Genomic DNA, 18,352 nt, shown 5'->3' on the forward strand with positions numbered 1-18,352 from the left:
CCTGGACCACTGAAGTGTTCCCCAACTGGGAGGGAACCCTCCTGTCTGTTGATTGTTGTGCGGTGCCCATTCATCCGTTGTCGTAGCCTTTGCTTGATTTCCCCAATGTACCATGCCTCCAGGCATCCTTGCCTGCAACGTATAAGGTAGACAACATTGGCTGAGTCACATGAGTACCTGCCATGTACAAGGTGGGAGGTGTCCCCACGTGTAATGGTGGTATCTATGTACATATTCTGACACGTCTTGCAGCACCTACCGTGACAGGGTTGTATGGAGCTCCGAAAGCTAGTGTGCTTCCAATTAAACCTGTTGGACTATAACCTGGTGTTGTGTGGTTGAGCATAAGCAGCTTGTTCCAAGCTGTGAACAGTCAGTGAGATAGTCAACAACACAAAGACAACTAACTGTATCTCCAATCTAATGATAACCCAACCACCATCCTCTCCCAAGCTATTTAAAATTATGTATCTTTTTTTCCCAAGTTTGTTTTGTGTGTCCCCCAGTTCTGAAGAGCGCAGGACAAGAAGTTTCAATTTCTAAATTACCTAGATTTGGTGTTTACGTTTCTGGAGTGGGTTATGAAGCCAACAACCTTCTGCTTTTATTAACAAAACAGCAGTATTAGCAATTGTAAAAAACATAGTTAACTCTTTTGATTTGACTAATGCTAATACAATCAGAACTGGGTCTACCTTTGCTTGTCATTTATATAAATGATTTGGATGAGCATAAAGGAGGCATGGTTAGTAAGTTTGCAAATGACACCAAAATTGGTGGTATAGTAGACAGTGAAGAAGATTACCTAAGGTTACAAAGAGATCTTGATTAATTGGGTCAATGGGCCGAGTAGTGGCAAGTGGCATTTAATTTGGATGAATGTGGTGTATTGCATTTTGCAAATGCAAACAAGGGCAGGTCGTATACAGTTAATGGTAGGGCCCATGGAGTATTGTAGTACAGAGAGACCTCGGGGTTCCAGTACATAATTCTTTTGAAACTTGGGTCACATAGTGGTTGAGAAGGCATTTTTGATGCCTGCCTTCATTGCTCAGACCTTTGAGTATGAGACATATGTTGAGGTTGTACAGGACTTTGGTAAGGCTTCTTCTGGAGTTCTGGTTGCCTTGTTATAGGAAGGATATTATTAAACTAGAGAGGCTTCAGAACAGATTCACCAGGATCTTGCTACGAATGGAGGGTTTGAGGTATAAAAATAGATTGGAAAGGCTGAGACTTTTTCTTCTGGTGCATAGGAAGTTGAGAGGTGACTTTATAGAGATTTATAAAATCATAAGGGGCATGGATAAAGTGAATGACAAGGTCATTTTCCCCCAAGCATGGGAGAGTTCGAAGCTAGGGGCATATTTTTAAGGTAAGAGGAGAAGATTTGAAAAGGACATGAGGAAAAACCTTTTTACACAGAGTGACTCAGCTTTCCTTTATTGGTCAGAGTATTGAGGACAGGAGTTGGGAGGTCATGCTGTGGCTGCACAGGACATTGGTTAGACCACTGTTGGAATATTACATGCAATTCTGGTCTCCTTCCTATCGGAAAGATGTTGTGAAACTTGAGAGGGTTCAGAAAAGATTTACAAGGATGTTGCCAGGGTTGGAGGATTTGAGCTATAGGGAGAGGCTGAACAGGCTGGGGCTGTTTTCCTTGGAGGCTGAGGGTTGACCTTATAGAGGTTTGCAAAATTATGAGGGGCATGGATAGGATAAATAGGCAAAGTCTCTTCCCTGGTGTGGGGAGTCCAGGTTTAGGGTGAGAGGGGAAAGATATAAAAGAGACCTAAGGGGCAACGTTTTCACACGGAGGGTGGTACGTGTATGGAATGAGCTGCCAGAGGAAGTGGTGGAGGCTGGTACAATTGCAACATTGAAAAGGCATCTGGATGGGTGTATGACTAGGAAGGGTTTGAAGGGATATGGGCCGAGTTCTGGTTGGTGGGACTCGATTGGGTTGGGATATCTGGTCGGCGTGATCGAGTTGGACCGAAGGGTCTGCTTCCGTGCTGTACATTTCTATGACTCGATGTGTGGAAATAAACTACCAGAGAAAGTGATGGATGTGGGTACAGTAACAATGTTTAAAAGACGTTTGGATAGGTTCTTGAATAGGAAAGATTTGGAGAGATATGGGCCAAGCGCAGGCAGGTGAGACTAGTTTAGTTGAGAAACATGGTCGGCATGAACTGATTGAACCAGACCCTTTGTCCAATGTTGTATGATTCTGTGACTGTAGAGCAAACTGAGTCCTGCTGTTATGGTGTGGGAGCCACAGGGTAGAATACCACAGTGCCCTGCTCATGAGTTTGTAGGTGAAGTGGGGTGAGCAATTGTTAAGATGCAACACACCACCTGCCCTCTACCTTCCCAGCCATCCCTGACTTTCTGTTCTATCTAGGGGAGATGGAGAAGCCCACAATATGAGCAGACCAGTGTAGGCTGGTATTGAGCAATGGTGGGGCCTGGAGGGACCTCTGTGCCAATTAAGGGCTCCTCCCCACCTCCAAGCCCTCTTTTACCCAACCAACCCCCAACCGGTCAAACCGACAGTGAAGTTATTGGGAATGTTGGAGCACTTAGTTTACACGTTGCTGTACCTGATGCGAAATATCACTCTCAGTATTGACAGCATCTCAACCAGAATTTCTTACCATTCATCATCTCCCAAACTTCTCAAATAATTTCAATTTTGCTCTGCTACTCACAATAGGTCACAGTCTTGCATTTAATATATCCCAGGTTGTCTTGAGTGAATCCTAAATTATATTCTTATACCCTCCTTTACCATTCGTGCTTCTTAATGTCAGTGACATACTGTTGTTGCCTGGTGTTATCGTTGAGCTCTTCTCATTGCAGGGAAAATTGAGAAGTCTGGTCCAATGTCACCCTCAACTGAGAGCCCAATACCACCTTCGCAGCCGGAATGCACACCTACAGAACAGGAGCCTTCTGGACCAGGTCGTTCTAGGGGCCTGATGGAGACGTTGCTAGAAGACTTTGAGACACAGAAAGTTAAACGGAGGGAGAGGCGGGACGAACCTAATGTGAGCAACTGAGTATTGTATCCGTAGTGCTGGACGTAAAAGGCATTGTCAGGTCCATTCAGTCAGCAAAGTGGGGAGATTTACCATGAGCCTCAGTGTCTTTGGAAGAGTTAGCTCATCCAGTCTCTTGGTTCTAGATTAGATTAAGTTACCTACAAGTGTGGAAACAGGCCATTTGGCTCACACAGACCCTCCGAAGAGTAACCCATCCAGACCCATTTCCCTGCATTTACGCCTGACTAATGTGCCTAATACTATGGGCAATTTAGCGTGGCCAATTCACCTGATGTGCTCATCTTTGGTTTGCGGGAAAAAACCGGACTACCCGGAGGAAACTCATACAGACCCAGGGAGAATATGCAAACTCCACACACACAGTCACCCGAGGCTGGAATCAAACCCGGGTCCTGGTGCTGTGAGGCAGCAGTGCTAACCACTGAGCCACCATACTACGCTCAGCTTTCACTCGAAACAAGAAGGGTTCTGTGTTTGGGAGAAGCTGGTGTACTGGACATGGCACTGAATTAGTCATTCAGAATCCAGGTCAATTTAAATTTAAGTTCCATATTGGAAATTGGAAGTTAGTCTAAATAATGGTGGCCATCATGTGGAGGTGCCAGTGTTGGACTGGGGTGGACAAAGTTAAAAATCACGCAACATCAAGTTATAGTCCAACAGGTTTATTTGGAAGCACAAGATTTTGGAGCGCTGCTCCTTCATCAGGCAGCTAGTGGGGCAGGATCATAAGACACAGAATTTATAGTAAAAAATCAGTGTCATACAACTGATGTGATGTATTGAACAAACCTAAATTGCTGTCAAGTCTTAATCACTTAGAATGGGTTGCAGGTTTTGATTCATTAATATGTAAATACAAGAACTTCTTTCATGTCACATTCCCAAGATAGCTTAAGGTTTTATTTTTAAAAAGTGACATCGCAGCTCAGACAATGCATTAAAGGTGTGAGGTTAGAGTCTGTCTGTATTCCAAACTTGAGTCAGACTGGTTCTGTTTCCAAAGTAGGAATTTATAAAATGTCTCATGAACTGATTGCCTACAGACTTTTTTTGAACAAAATAGAATGAATCTGCAAATATAAACCTGCAAATGCAAATTCACCCCATAGACGTGTGTGTATGTGAGGGAGAGGGTGTGTGCACTAGTGTGACAGAGTATATGCCTGTAAGAGGGTTCTGGGATGGGATCACATCGACTTATGACACTTTGATCTTTTACGATAAACTCTGTGTCTTATGAGGAGAAAGTGAGGTCTGCAGATGCTGGAGATCAGAGCTGGAAATGTATTGCTGGAAAAGCGCAGCAGGTCAGGCAGCATCCAGGGAACAGGAGAATCGACATTTCGGGCATAAGCCCTTCTTCAGACGTTTCGGGCATAAGCCCTGAAGAAGGGCTTATGCCCGAAACGTCGATTCTCCTGTTCCCTGGATGCTGCCTGACCTGCTGCGCTTTTCCAGCAACACATTTCCAGCTCTGTGTCTTATGATCCTACCTCACTAGCTACCTAATGAAGGAGCAGCGCTTCAAAAGCTAGTGCTTCCAAGTAAACCTGTTGTACCATAACCTGGTATTGTGTGATTTTTAACTTCTTCAATAATGATGAGCATGAAACATTCATTGATTATTGGTTAAAAAGAAATTCTGATTCATTAATGCCTGTTAGGGAAGTAAATCTACCATCCTTTACTTGTCTGGCCGACATGTGCCTCTTAACTGTCCTGTCAAGGACCCAGCAATCTCCCAATTCAAGATTAATAAAAGCCCACATCACATTAAAGAAAAGGAACTTAATAGAAGCTTTTAAATGATCAGATTTGGTTGAGGTAGATATGGAGATAATGGTTTAACCTTTGGAGATAGCTGAAAACCAGAGGTTATTGCAGGGATATGAAAGGGGAATGGAGCTAACTGGAACAGCTCTTTCACAGAGCCAAAAGGAGCAAATGGTCATCGTTTGTACTACCTGACTAGTACTTGATGTCTTTACAAAAAGAGTTTTATCAATTTACTCTCCGACTATGACCCCTCTACCTCACCAATGTCTTAATTTTCTTTTCATCAGGTCAAAAACATTTGAGGTCAGGAGAGAAAAGGAAAGCAACTCTGATAATAAATCTCAAACAGAATTAAAGAAAAGGTCAATGATGACGTTGAGGGTGTTAGGAGGAAAATTATTTAAGATCAAAATAATCGTATTTCCGTTCGCAACCTATTTAGCACATCTTGAGGGTTTCTGGAGGTTGTCAAGTCTCTCAGTTTCACATTTGTGGTCTCGGGTGTTTTCTGAACCCATGTGCCTTTTTAATCTTTTAAATTTGCTTGCAACTGTTTGTTTTTTGAGTCTAAAAACCCATGAGTTGATTAGTAAAGTATAAAATACACTTCCCATTTATCTGAAACAAAAATATAGCAGCAATCATGTTACGCTTATGGCTGACCTGAAGGCAGGCTTGGTAAAGCAGGAGAAGCAGCTCTGGTAGGACATAGCCTTTGAATGTTTATTTGTCACATGTCACCAACAATTGTCCCATCCAGTCTTTTTTGCCTATTTTCCAATCTTGTAAAAATGAATACATGAAAAATGGAAAAACTTGCATTTTTTGCAATGCCTTTCATGACCCCAAGAGATCAACAAACCACGTTAAATCCAGTGAAGTACTTTGTGAAGTGCAAGCACTGTTGCACTGCAGGAAACGTGACAGACATTGTGACCACAGCCGGATCCCACAAGAGCAACACTCGAATACCCAATGGTATCAGGGGTCCAATGGGGGGATGTATTTGGAAACTACCCCTGCTGAGCAATAGGGTGTAGTGTCTACAGAATAGAGAATGGAGAGGTATAAAACAAAGAACGAGACTAGAGAAAACTTGATAGGGGAGGCAGTGGCACAGAGATAATGTCACTGGAATGGTGGTCCAGGATCCCACACTAATGTTCTGGGCACATGTGTTTGACTCCCAATAGTAAAATGATGGCAAATCTATTCCTTCAGGCAAAACAGCTCTGATAGGACATTCATGAAGTCCCTAAAGTGTGGAAGTAGGCCATTGGGCCAATCAAGTCCACACTAACCCTCTGAAGAGTATCCCACCCATTCCTGCACTTCCCATGGTTCATCCACCTTTCCTGCACAATACAGGCAATTTAGGATGGCCAATCCACCTAACCTACACATCTTTGGATTGTGGGAAGAAACCAGAGCACCCAGAGAAAGCCCCACACAGACAGTTGCCTGAGGCTGGAATCGAACCTGGGTCCCTGGCATTGTGAGGCAGCAGTGCTAACCACTGAGCCACTTTGCCTCTCTTTCCAGATGATGAAATTTGAATTCACTATAAATCTGGAATTAAAATCTGTCCTAACGGGGTGACTGTGAGCCGCTAATCAATTATCTTTATAAAAAAAACTCACCTGGTTCACTATTGTCCTTTAAAGAAGGCGGTGTATTGTCCTTAACTGGTCTGGCTTAGATGTGACTCCAGGGCCATAGCAACCTGGTTGATTCGTAGCTGCCCTCTAAAACAGCTGAGCAAGCCACTCAATTCAAGGGCATTTAAGAATGGGTATCTAAATGAGGGAATATTGCCAGAGACACCCACAGAGGAAAGAATAAAGAAGACAGAAATATAGTATGTGTATCTCGTTATGTTAGAATGTGCACATTCTGCGCCCTTTAATGGAAAGGAGGAAGCTGCAAGACATTATGCTGTTGTAATATTGCACTGTTTTGCATGGTACAGATGGAGTAATCAGCTTCACCAGATGGGGAATCCCAGGAAAGTGAGTTTGAAAGAAAGTATCCATTAATTGATCCACAATGGTTCCTCATTGGTTACAAATCTCTGCAACTGTTTTGTTCTCTCTTCTCTCTCCCACATTGCTTCCTTTTTAACCAGCCTAATCAATCTCCACCATTTGTGATAACACAGCCACATGTCTGACTGTGCTTCTAGCTCCTCCCATCACTAGCAGCTGAGAAGTGCCAGGCAATATCTAATGAGCTGACATTCCACGTGCTTCTTGACCTCTGTGCCCCAGTAACAGCGGGTTCATCCTTTCTCAGCCTCTGAGACTCAGGAATAACACTCGAAACAACTTGTTCAGGCACTGAACAGTTACTGATCAGTTGTTGAGTGGGTTTTTCTGGGCAAAATCCTGTGACCTTTCACCCATACTCCTAACTATTTTAGCAACAGTGAATTGCAAGATTGAGAAGGGTCGTGTGCACTCATCACCATGAAACAAACTTGGGGTGCAAAATCTTGCAGTGATAAATTGTGGCTACGTCCAAAAGGGTTTTGTTTGGTATCCTGGCAACATTTGGAGCCTGCAGCTAATTCCTCTTCCTCCTCATTACCAGCACTAAATGGTCAGAGTGCTAATACGTTGAATTATTGTGTTACAGAGAGTATCTGTGTTTCCTCTACATGGTAAAGTAATGTATTCTGGATGTTTCCAATGGAATTGCTTCACACCTACAGACTATACAACCTCTTATTATAACTTATTGTATGTAGTAACCTGGTTAAAGGCAGGTCCTCTGTTTACATTATAATGCCTCTTGCCTTTGCACTTTCCACTTCAGTTGCTTATTTCAATGAGCAAGGTAGGAGGTGGTGGTAGTAGTAGTAGTAGTAGTAGTAGTAGTAGTGGTGGTGGTGGAGGGTTGTTTCTCGGACTGGAGGCTTGTGACCAGCAGTGTGCCGCAAGGGTCAGTCCTGGGTCCACTGCTTTGTCATTTATATAAATGATTTGTATGAGATTATAGGAGGTACAGTTAGTAAGTTCGCAGATGACACCAAAATTGGTGGTGTTGTGGACAGTGAAGAAGGTTATCTCAGAGTACAATGGGACCTTGATCAGATGGGCTAATGAGCTGAGGAGTGCCAGATGGAGTTTAATTTGGATAAATGTGAGATGCTGCATTTTGGAAAGGCAAATCAGGACAGGATTTATACACTTAATGGCAAGGTCCTGGGGAGTGTTACTAAACAGACCTTGGAGTGCAGGTTCATAGTTCCTTGAAAGTGGAGTCACAGGTTGACAGGGTAGTGAAGAAGGCATTTAGTATACATGCTTTTATTGGTCAGTGCATTGAGTATTGGAGTTGGGATGTTATATTGCAGCTGTACAGGACATTGGTTAGGCCACTTTTGGAATACTGCATTGAGTTCTGGTCTCCCTGCTATGGGGGAAAGATGTTGTTAAACTTGAAAGAGTGCAGAAAAGATTTACAAGGATGTTGCCAGGGTTGAAGTATTTGAGCTATAGGGAGACGCTGAATAGGCTAGGGTTGTTTTCCCTGGAGCTGAGGTGTGAGCATAGAGGTTTGTAAAATCATGAGGGGTATGAATAAGGTGAATAAGCCATGGTCTTTTTTTCCCCCAGGGTAGGGGAGGCCAAAACTAGACGGCATAGGTTTAAGGTGAGAGGGGAAAGATACAAAAATGATCTAAGGGGCAACGTTTTCATGCAGGGGTGGAGCATGAATGGAATGAGCTGCCAGAGCAAGTGGTGGAGGCTGGTACAATTACAACATTTAAAAGGTATCTGGAAGGGTACATGAATATGAAGGGTTAGGAGGGACATAGTCAAATGCTGGCAAATGGGACTAGATTTGGTTGGGACATCTGGTCGGCATGGACAAGTTGGATTAAAGGTCTGTTTCCGTGCTGTACATCTCTATGACTCTAATATGAAGAGAGAGAATACATGAAGTGGGTTCCCCTCCCTTTCCTCGTGTGCTTGAAGGAAACAAATCCACTTGCTTAAGGATCCCTCTTCATCTGTAAACACTCAATGTCCCTCACGGTTCTAGCTCTTCCTCCCTCACGGAGGAAGAGCTAGAACCTCACGGTGGGCGGCACAGTGGCACAGTGGTTAGCACTGTTGCCTCACAGCACCAGAGACCCGGGTTCAATTCCCGCCTCAGGCGACTGACTGTGTGGAGTTTGCACGTTCTCCCCGTGTCTGCGTGGGTTTCCTCCGGGTGCTCCGGTTTCCTCCCACAGTCCAAAGATGTGCAGGTCAGGTGAATTGGCCATGCTAAATTGTCCGTAGTGTTAGGTATAGGGGTAAATGTAGGGGTATGGGTGGGTTGCGCTTCGGCGGGTCGGTGTGGACTTGTTGGGCCGAAGGGCCTGTTTCCACACTGTAATGTAATCTAATCTAATCTAAATCTCACTACAAAAACTGCTTTTGATCTACTAAAGCCCACAGCTCATGACTTTAAGCATGGGATCCTTACCTGGGCCTGGGGTGACTTGCAAAAAGGCAGGAATGACCAGTCCCTGAGGTCTCAAGTGAACCTGCTGCTCTCAGGTTGCACAGTCCAGCGTGCATTCCACGGCTACTGAAGGTTAAGAGTTCATCTAACTGAGATGTTTAAGATCATTACATCTAGGCCTTTTTAGGGAACCATCACTTCATACAAAGGGAAGAGGAAATCTGGAACGGTCTTCCCCAAAAACGGAGTGAAACCAAGAAACAATTCTTCAAAAATTGAGGTTTAATATGATTGTTTTTAAGCACGTTTGTGGACTGAAGGCAGGCAAATGAAGTTAAGATACAGATCAATTGTATTTTAATTGAATGGAGGAACAAACCTGAGGATTGAATGGCCATCTCCTGTTCCTGGGATGTCATCATGTAAAGAGGAGATTCAATCATAACTTTCAAGAAATGAATTGGATAAGTAGTTGAAGGAATACTGTGGAACTACAGGGAAAGAACAGGAGAATGAGACTAGCCACATTAGCTGTAGAGAGTCCATAGAATCCCTACAGTGTAGAAACAGGCCATCCGGCCCAACAAGTCCACACCAACCCTCCAAAGAGCATCTGCCTAGACCCAGCCCAGAACTCTGCATTTCCCATGGCTAGCACACCTAACCTACACCTCCCTGAGCACTATGGTCAATTTAGCATGGCCAATCCACCTAACCTGCACATTTCTGGACTGTGGGAGGAAACCAGAGTACTCGACGGAAACCCACGCAGACACTGGGTAAATGTGCAAACTGCACACAGACAGTTGCCCAAGGCTGGAATCAAACCTGGGTCCTTGGCATTGTGAGACAGCAGTGCTAACCACCGAGCCACCATGCCACCCAACATGAACTTGGCTCCTTCTGAATTGCAACTATCCTGTGATTTAAAGAACTATGATGGTGGCGACTTGCTCAAATGGACACAGGCCAGTCTCCATGTTAGAGGAATGGTATGTGAGGCAGGTAAAATGAGAAAAACAGCATGATTAAAAAATGAGGATCAGAGTATTATACATTTCCCCATTCTGACCTTTGGAAGTGCCTTCGATCAAGCTGAGGACATTAAAATATTAAATAAATGCAAATATTTTCTTGTTTTCTTCTTCATCCAATCTGCTTCCAACTATTCTTTGTTTACCATGTGGAGATCAGCGCACATACTCTCTCATTAAAATTACTGTCTGTACATGGCAAAAAGGTGCTTGGCCATCAAATGGCCTAAAATAATTTGAAATGAAATAGCTATGCCCATGTTTCTTGTAGCCACGTGCTGCTGTGGATTTGTACCTACAAGTGCTTCATCTCATAAACAACTCTCATTTTCCAATAGTATAATGTACATAGTTTACCTAGGCTGGACTTGAGCATGGTATCCAGCATCAGTTCTGTTTGACTTACTGTTTGGCCTTACACCTAATTCTTAAGAAAGCAAACCACTGTTTAATAATGCATTCAGAATCAGAATCATAAAATTGACATGACACAGAAAGAGGCCATTTGGCCCATTCTATCTGTACTAGCTCCCTAAGCATTTTGTCTTGGTGTCATTGTCCTCCTTTTTCCCCACAATCCTGTTCATTTTTCTATTTAAATAATTATCTGATACTCGCTTGAATGTCCTTATTTGAACCTGCCTCTGCTATATTTTGAGGTAGTGATTGCCTCTGAATAGGCAAGCTTGAAATTGTGTGTGTACACGAACGAGTGAAAGGCAAAAATTCTTAACTGCTTATCCGTTCTAATACCAACATCACTGAGGATGTTTGATGCCATACAAGGCAATGGAGCCCACTTGTTTACCGTGTCATCCACCATCTTAAATAATTACTCCCTCTGCCACTAATGCAGAGTGGCAGCAGTGTGTACCAGCTACAAGTTGCAATGCAGCAACTCAGCAAAGCTCCTCTGACTGCCCCTTCCAAACTGTGACCTCTACCACCTAGAAGGATGAGGATCATAGATACATGGCAACACCTGCATGTTCCCCTCCATGGCACACTCATTCCTGAGTAAAATCCTGGACCTCCCTTCCTAATGGTGCTGTAAGTGTACCTACATCACATGGTTCAAGAAGGTGGCTTACCACCATTTCTCAAGATTAAATAGGGATGGACAATAATTGCTGATCTTGCCTGCAATGTTCACATCCCAGGAACTAAAAGAAAAGTCACATCTGGCCAATCAATTTGTTAGATTATTGCAATTGATATTCATTAACATGCATTCTTGGGCCATTATTGAATTTTTTTTACCTTAATTCATTCTGCAAAAGTATTCTGCCAGATTAATAACTACGTTTCGAAACAAGCAGTGTCATATTTGGAATTCAATAATTAATGTGTTTTATTACAATTTAGTTTTATTTAAATACATTGTGGCTTAAAAGAATAAAATAGTCAGATTGAGACTCAGAAGCTGCAGGCACCTTCTACTGCTCTGAGGCTGTTTCCAAGAGGAAGTCAGAAACCGTTTCAATACCTCAAATGGATACCACAATACAACAACTGAATCAATCCAGCCTCGGTTAGCCAATGATATCTTTAGTTTCTGCCTGTTTATTTATTTTTGCAAATACATCTCAAAGTGACTGTCTGAATTGAGTGACTAACAGCAAAGACTTGTAATTATGAACAGCTCCCCAGCTTCTCATTTAGAACATTGGACTCCCGTGTTGGAAATATAGCCAAAAAGAAAAGGCCAACAAAGGATTTACTATGCATGAGAGCCCTCACTGTACCACTAGGGCCTTCGAGTACGATCAGGCTGAGAGCCTGAAACAGCCATTACAAAGTGGAGCATCCACTCCATTTATCCTTTGTAATTGTTAAATCCACACCTTAATTCCCTAAATGTCAGTAAATGTCAATCAATATTCCCAAGTGAAGCATTTTTAAAATGATTAAGATTCACAATGAGAAATAAAATGGTTTCAAAACTCTTAATTCAAGAAAAACAAGACTTGATGTTTAAATTGATGCATGAAATGAGATTGTTAAACTTATGTTTCCAAATCTCTGTCATGTCATTTGTAACCAATACTGTTCACCTTATTCAGTCGAAAGGCTGGTTGGATGGCAAAGGAACGATGTAAATTAAAACAGGAAAAGCACATTTTTAGACTGTACAGCACCTGAATGATTTATGATGTGGGATCACTCCTGAATCACTAACCCTCTTTCAGGGGTTAATGAGCCTGTGGTACGTTCCTAGTACGTTTTTTGTAAGGTCTTGGTTTCCTAGCCACCTGTTTTACTGTGACCCGATGAAAATAAAAATCATCCTGGGATTATTATTGAGGCCATAGATTTAGGCACGTATACCATTTTTAAAACAAAATATCAGTAACAAGCTTTCAAGTAATCTGTTAGCATGACACAGGAGTTCACTTTGGAGAATGAATTTGTAATTCAAAACTTCTACTGGCTTTTCTTTTCCTTCCTCCTTTATGCCCACTCACTTGCTTTGTAATTTTCCAGGTCCTTGAAGCTACCAGGGTGACCCGTCGAAAGAGTGCTATGGCTCTGCGCTGGGAGGCTGGTATATACGCTAACCATGAAGAGCAGCAGTAGTCCTTTACATCATCACGCAAGGGAAAAGGATCAAGACTAACTTGTATGTTGCCGAAGGACCGATACAGTGCAGCACATTTATTCATTTCCAAAGAGAATGAAATGGACTTGGAGCCACTGAGGTTTCAGATTCAACCCAGATACTGCAAAAGGAAGGATTCCCTGACAGCGACTGCAAAATGTGAAGAGCCAATGCTTGTATATGTATAAATACAGTTAGTATCCCTGTATCTTTTTCTGCACAGGCTGTGTTTGATTCACAGTTAAACAGGCTTCCAGTGCTGTTAGCCTCATGTATATAGTCATAGTCAATCATTTTGGTGTATGCTTTTATTTGTTCTTGGGTTGCAAGGTTTCTGGCAAGGGCAGCATTTATTGCCCATTCCCGTTGCCCTTGAGGAAGGGTGGTGAACTGCCTTCTTGAACCACTGCAGTCCAAGTGATGTAAGTACGCCCTAAGTGCTCATTTGTCATGTAATGGTTTGCTATGTGATTTCAGAGGGTGATTAAGAGTTTATCACATTGCTGTGGACCTGCAGTCTTTTAGAGGTGACACCAAGTAACAATGGCAGAGTTTCTCCCCTGAAGGATATTAGTGAACCAGGAGAGCTTTTCTGACAATCTGGTTGTTTCATGATCAATGTTAATGAGACTGTCAAATCTTTTCAAATGATTAATTGAATTTAAATTTGTAGCTACCATGCTATGGTTGGAACTCTTGGCTCTATATCATTTGTCCACATAGCCAGGTGATTAGATCTAGTACTATTACCACTGTGCTACCATTTTCCATATTTATATTTTATATTCCCTTTTAATTAAAGCTATTATCTTTCTTACCTATCTGGTGGAAATATGGCTTAATGCAGTCTGCAAGTTTAGCAAGGAGTTTCGTCGAAAGCAATAAATTTCACAAAGGTGCTCAGCAGGATGCTGTGGAGAATCAGGCTGAATGAATTTATTATTTTCTCAGCCTAAGCCTGGAATTTTATCATTGATACATCATCTAAACTTTGGCAGCAGCAGAGACACAGCCGTCATTTTGTATGCTAACTGCACAAGTAATAGACCAAGAACTTTGCTCTTTTGTTTTAATTTATTGAAGTGGAGCTAGTGACGTGACATAGGAGCAAAGAAATATTGGACATTTTGGTTCATCACCTCCAGTGAAGAAAAGGATTTGTAGAGAGTGTTTCCTTGATGGTAGATGAAAAACCAACAGTAGGACAGTGGACTTATCACAAAAAAGAAATCCTATTTCTTTTGGCAACCTGCATCTAAGATACCCGAATCATGTGATAATATTGACGCTGACCCTCTATTTTTCTAAGGATACTCTTGGTTAAAGCATCAAGGTTGTGAGGCCCAGGTTCTCAGTTTATCTAGCAATTTGTTTACCAGCATTCCATGGAAGAGGCGGACTGCGAAACAGCAGTAAACAGGAGTGTAGGATCAAACTGACCTGCACAATGGACACACATGGACATGGTTAGTCACAAAATCCCTAGGGCTTCTGCAGAAACTGTTACGTATAAAAATACAGCTTTGCAGGGCAATAGGAAGCACAGAGCAAAAGCATGGGGTTTTAATAAAAGCTAAGAGGACAGAATGGCCTAACATTGTAATTGTATGATCCTGTTTTCATCAGGTAATAATTTGAGACTTACAGAAGATTTTTAATGTTTATTCCTGTGCTTTTGCATCTTCTAAAAATGACTAGGGGCTGTCAGTTTTACTCGAATGCAGTGTTTTCTTTGTTTTAATAAATTGACAAGACTATTAAACTCCCTTTAGGAGCAATTTGTACTACAAACAGTGTTAGAATGACATTGTGCCAGTGCTGTGACTTCATGCTATTGTGGTTCCCAGTCTTTTCAGTACCTCATGTGCATGTGTTACGAGTGTAGATAGGACAAAGGCCGTAGGACAATAAAGGTGTATACTTTATTACAAACCCCAGTCCCCATCTAAAGCTGCTGAATCCCCTCATTGCAGCAAAGTAATGAGATAGCATCAATTGTATTTTGCAATACTTTATTTTGATTTTGATTTTATTCCTTTATTTGTGGTGACATGCAATTTGTTCTATGAGAAATGATTCAAAACTGATCCAACAAGCCAGCAAACTTGACAGAAAATTCATAGTTACCAGATTGAGTGAGGAGTTAATCTTTCAAACAAAGGGAGGTACTAACCTGTATTTTATATTCATATATATAAATGTATATCTATAGATGTGAAATATTGCACATTGAGATTCTACTCATGAGCCTGAGAGTTTACACAAGTAGCTACCTTTTCAGTGATGTTTTTCTCTTTATCATAACATTTTAGGTTGTTTTTATCACACAGACCTGTATATATAGGTTTATTTGCTATTCCAAAGGCTGTTGTCCAACACCAGTAATACTAACAGGCTGACCTGATGATTAACCTATTGTTCCACTCCAAGCAACCCAAAGTTCTTGGTACCATATGCCCAGGAAGCCATTGCGAAATCCCTGTTTTCCAATGTTCTTGCAGTTTGTAATGAGTGGAGATGTATCAGGGAGATGGGTTTCTTTTTGCTGAATTGTACTTAGCTTCTTGTTAGAGTTGTCAATTCTAGTCAGCCATATTCCTGGAAGCTTTGTCGCAGGACCACCTGTGATCAATTGCCCCACTTTGACGTTCCTGCCATGGTCAACAGGCAGGCCCATAGCCACAGCATCTTTCCTTGCCACAGCCAGTTGGGAAGCAAAAAGACTCTTCATTACCTGAATGGATGATTCTTGACTGTCAGCCAAATGGCTTTCCTTTCACTCCATCTTCAATATTCTTGTAATGAGCCAAATGTACAAACAATTATTTTATTGGCCATCCAACTTTTCTCCTGAGTACTGTTCGCAGCCATGTCATAGAGATTAATTTTCAATTCCTGGAGAATACAGAATAATCCAGAGGCCTGGCAACACCTATCATTGCCTTGTGCTCTCCACATGTGTTTATTCCATTATTCAGGAAGCCCTACAATCTAAAGAATAGAAAAAGACATTTTAAAAGGTTGAAATTAAATTGTATAAGGTACTCTACCTTATCTGAGAGTTGAGATAGGGAAAATTCACCAGTCCGTTTGTAATCATCGGGTAATTTAACATTTATTTTAATGGCAGTTCATTCCCATGTTTTGCTCTGAATGCTCAAAAACATATGGACACCATTACAAAGGAAAGGTTTGACGGAGTCAGTTAATGGTTTTCCTCTGTGAGCATTTCCATCTCCCCATCTTCTTTACAGAAGCCTTTTTGCTTCACTAAAACATATTGGATTTTCAGATGACCTTTATTTCCATTCTTTCATGAGATGTAGGCATCACTGACCAGGCCAGCATTTAATGCCAATCTCTAATTGCCCTTGAGAAAGTGGTAGTGAGCTGCTTTCTTGAACCACTAATCTATATGCAGGAGGTAGTCCCACAATGCTGTTAAGGAGGGGATTCCAGAATTTTAACCCAGGAACTGTGCTATCATTCCTAGTAAGGATGGTGTTGCCACGCATTCACTGTTTTTGGCCTTCATCTCCTTGAAGAAAGCAAACAGCTAAAATATTATTCTATGGAATCCTAAGCAGGATGCGTAAGCAGTGTCTCTTCACACAATAATTTTTGCCATAGCAGAAGCACTTAGAATTGTGTCTTTTGATTGATTTTTATTATACCTCTATGAAAAGGTTTCTCCATTCAAACTAAGTGCACATCGTGAAAGATATTGAGCTTGGTTCTGCAAATCACTCAATTGCTATCTTTGGGGAGATGATCAAACAGGGGTGTCTTTACAGTAAAGAACACGTGGGCGGCATGGTGGCACAGTGGTTAGCACTGCTGCCTCACAGCGCCTGAGACCCGGGTTCAATTCCCGCCTCAGGCGACTGACTGTGTGGAGTTTGCACGTCCGTAGTGTTAGGTAAGGGGTAAATGTAGGGGTATGGGTGGGTTTCGCTTCGGCGGGTCGGTGTGGACTTGTTGGGCCGAAGGGCCTGTTTCTACACTGTAATGTAATCTAATCTAATCTAAATCTAAACACTGTAATCCTGGAATTAGTTACAAGAGAAATAACCCATCACTTCAGATAGTGCAACACATGATAGAATCTGTGGGAATGCTGACCTGTTCCAACCTAATTAAGATGACAGTAAGGGAAGGGAATCTCCAATGATTCCGTTTGGATTTCTTGGCTCTCAAAGGCTAAAATGTGCACAGAAAGGTCACTACTTCTCAATAGTAAACGCTGTTTTTTCCCTAAACATTACCAGTGGGTATTCTTATCGTTTTTAGTTGAAAAATAGCCTTCTGCATGACGTCTGTAAGGCTGTAAAGCACAGATACTGTAGTTTTTGTTCACTAAGTTGATAATATGTTTGCCTCCCTGTCAGTGTGCAAAAGTGGAACATTCCGGTGAGGTTTCCAGTTGTCATGACCTGATTATTTTGTACTGTGTCTGCACTACATAACTTGTGCCACTTTAAGATATAGAGCAGAACAAAGGGGAAATAATGTGGGTCATTTTCAACTTATTTTGACATTCTGTCGATTTTCAGCAGAGAGATATTTCCATTTCAAGTCATTTTAAGTCTGTAGCACGGAGGGCCACTAAACCCAGTTACTTGCTCCAAACAATTTTCCTCCCAACCCTCTCCATCTTAGTGTTTTAGTCCTCTCACCTTCATCTATTTACCCATTTCCCCTTCAATACATTGCATCAACGTTTTAAAGTTTATTTCTACTTCCAAATTTGTGAATTGAGTTTAAATTCGACTAGCTGCTACAACGCAGTTTGAACATATGTCCCCAGAGTATTAACCTCCAGATTACTAGTCTTGAGACATGACTACTACACCACTGTAATCCCACAGAGACAACTTGTATTAGCAAGTTGCATACTCTGGGTAACAGCATTCTGCTAATTATTTGAATGTCCAGCCTCCAGTTTTGCAATGGAAACATTTTGTCATCTTTAAGTCTCCTTGCAATGTGCACACTCGGGGATTCTGCATATTACTATGATGTGGAGATGCCAGAGTTAGATTTGATTACAGTGTGGAAACAGGCCCTTCGGCCCAACAACTCCACACCAACCCACCGAAGCGCAACCCACCCAGACCCGTTTCCCTACATTTACCCCTTCACCTAACACTACGGGCAATTTAGCATGGCCAGTTCACCTAACCTGCACATTTTTGGAGTGTGGGAGGAAACCAGAGCACCCAGAGGAAACCCACGCAGACACGGGGAGAATGTGCAAACTCCATACAGAGAGTCACCTGAGGCGGGAATTGAACCCGGGTCTCTGGCGCTGTGAGGCTGCAGTGCTAACCACTGTGCCACCGTGCTGCCCAGTTGGACTGGGGTGGACAAGGTCAAAAATCAACCAGCACCAGGTTATAGTCCAATAGGTTTAT

At 42.2% G+C, this 18,352-nt stretch overlaps 1 protein-coding gene across 5 annotated transcripts in view; it reads left to right on the forward strand.

Annotated features, from left to right (window-relative positions):
* Positions 1-16,806, forward strand: part of LOC122562648 (A-kinase anchor protein 2) — a 162,745-nt gene extending 145,939 nt beyond the window's left edge. For all 5 annotated transcript variants that reach the window (XM_043715702.1, XM_043715678.1, XM_043715668.1 and 2 more), the window contains exons 3-4: positions 2,869-3,056; positions 12,824-16,806. In XM_043715702.1, the coding sequence (XP_043571637.1) occupies positions 2,869-3,056; positions 12,824-12,916 (281 nt within the window). In that variant the 3' untranslated portion in view covers positions 12,917-16,806. The remainder of the gene's footprint in view (positions 1-2,868; positions 3,057-12,823) is intronic.
* The last annotated feature ends 1,546 nt before the right edge of the window (positions 16,807-18,352 follow it).

This window comes from Chiloscyllium plagiosum, chromosome 2 (assembly GCF_004010195.1).
Source record: "Chiloscyllium plagiosum isolate BGI_BamShark_2017 chromosome 2, ASM401019v2, whole genome shotgun sequence".
In the NCBI taxonomy this organism is placed as follows: Eukaryota; Metazoa; Chordata; class Chondrichthyes; order Orectolobiformes; family Hemiscylliidae; genus Chiloscyllium; species Chiloscyllium plagiosum.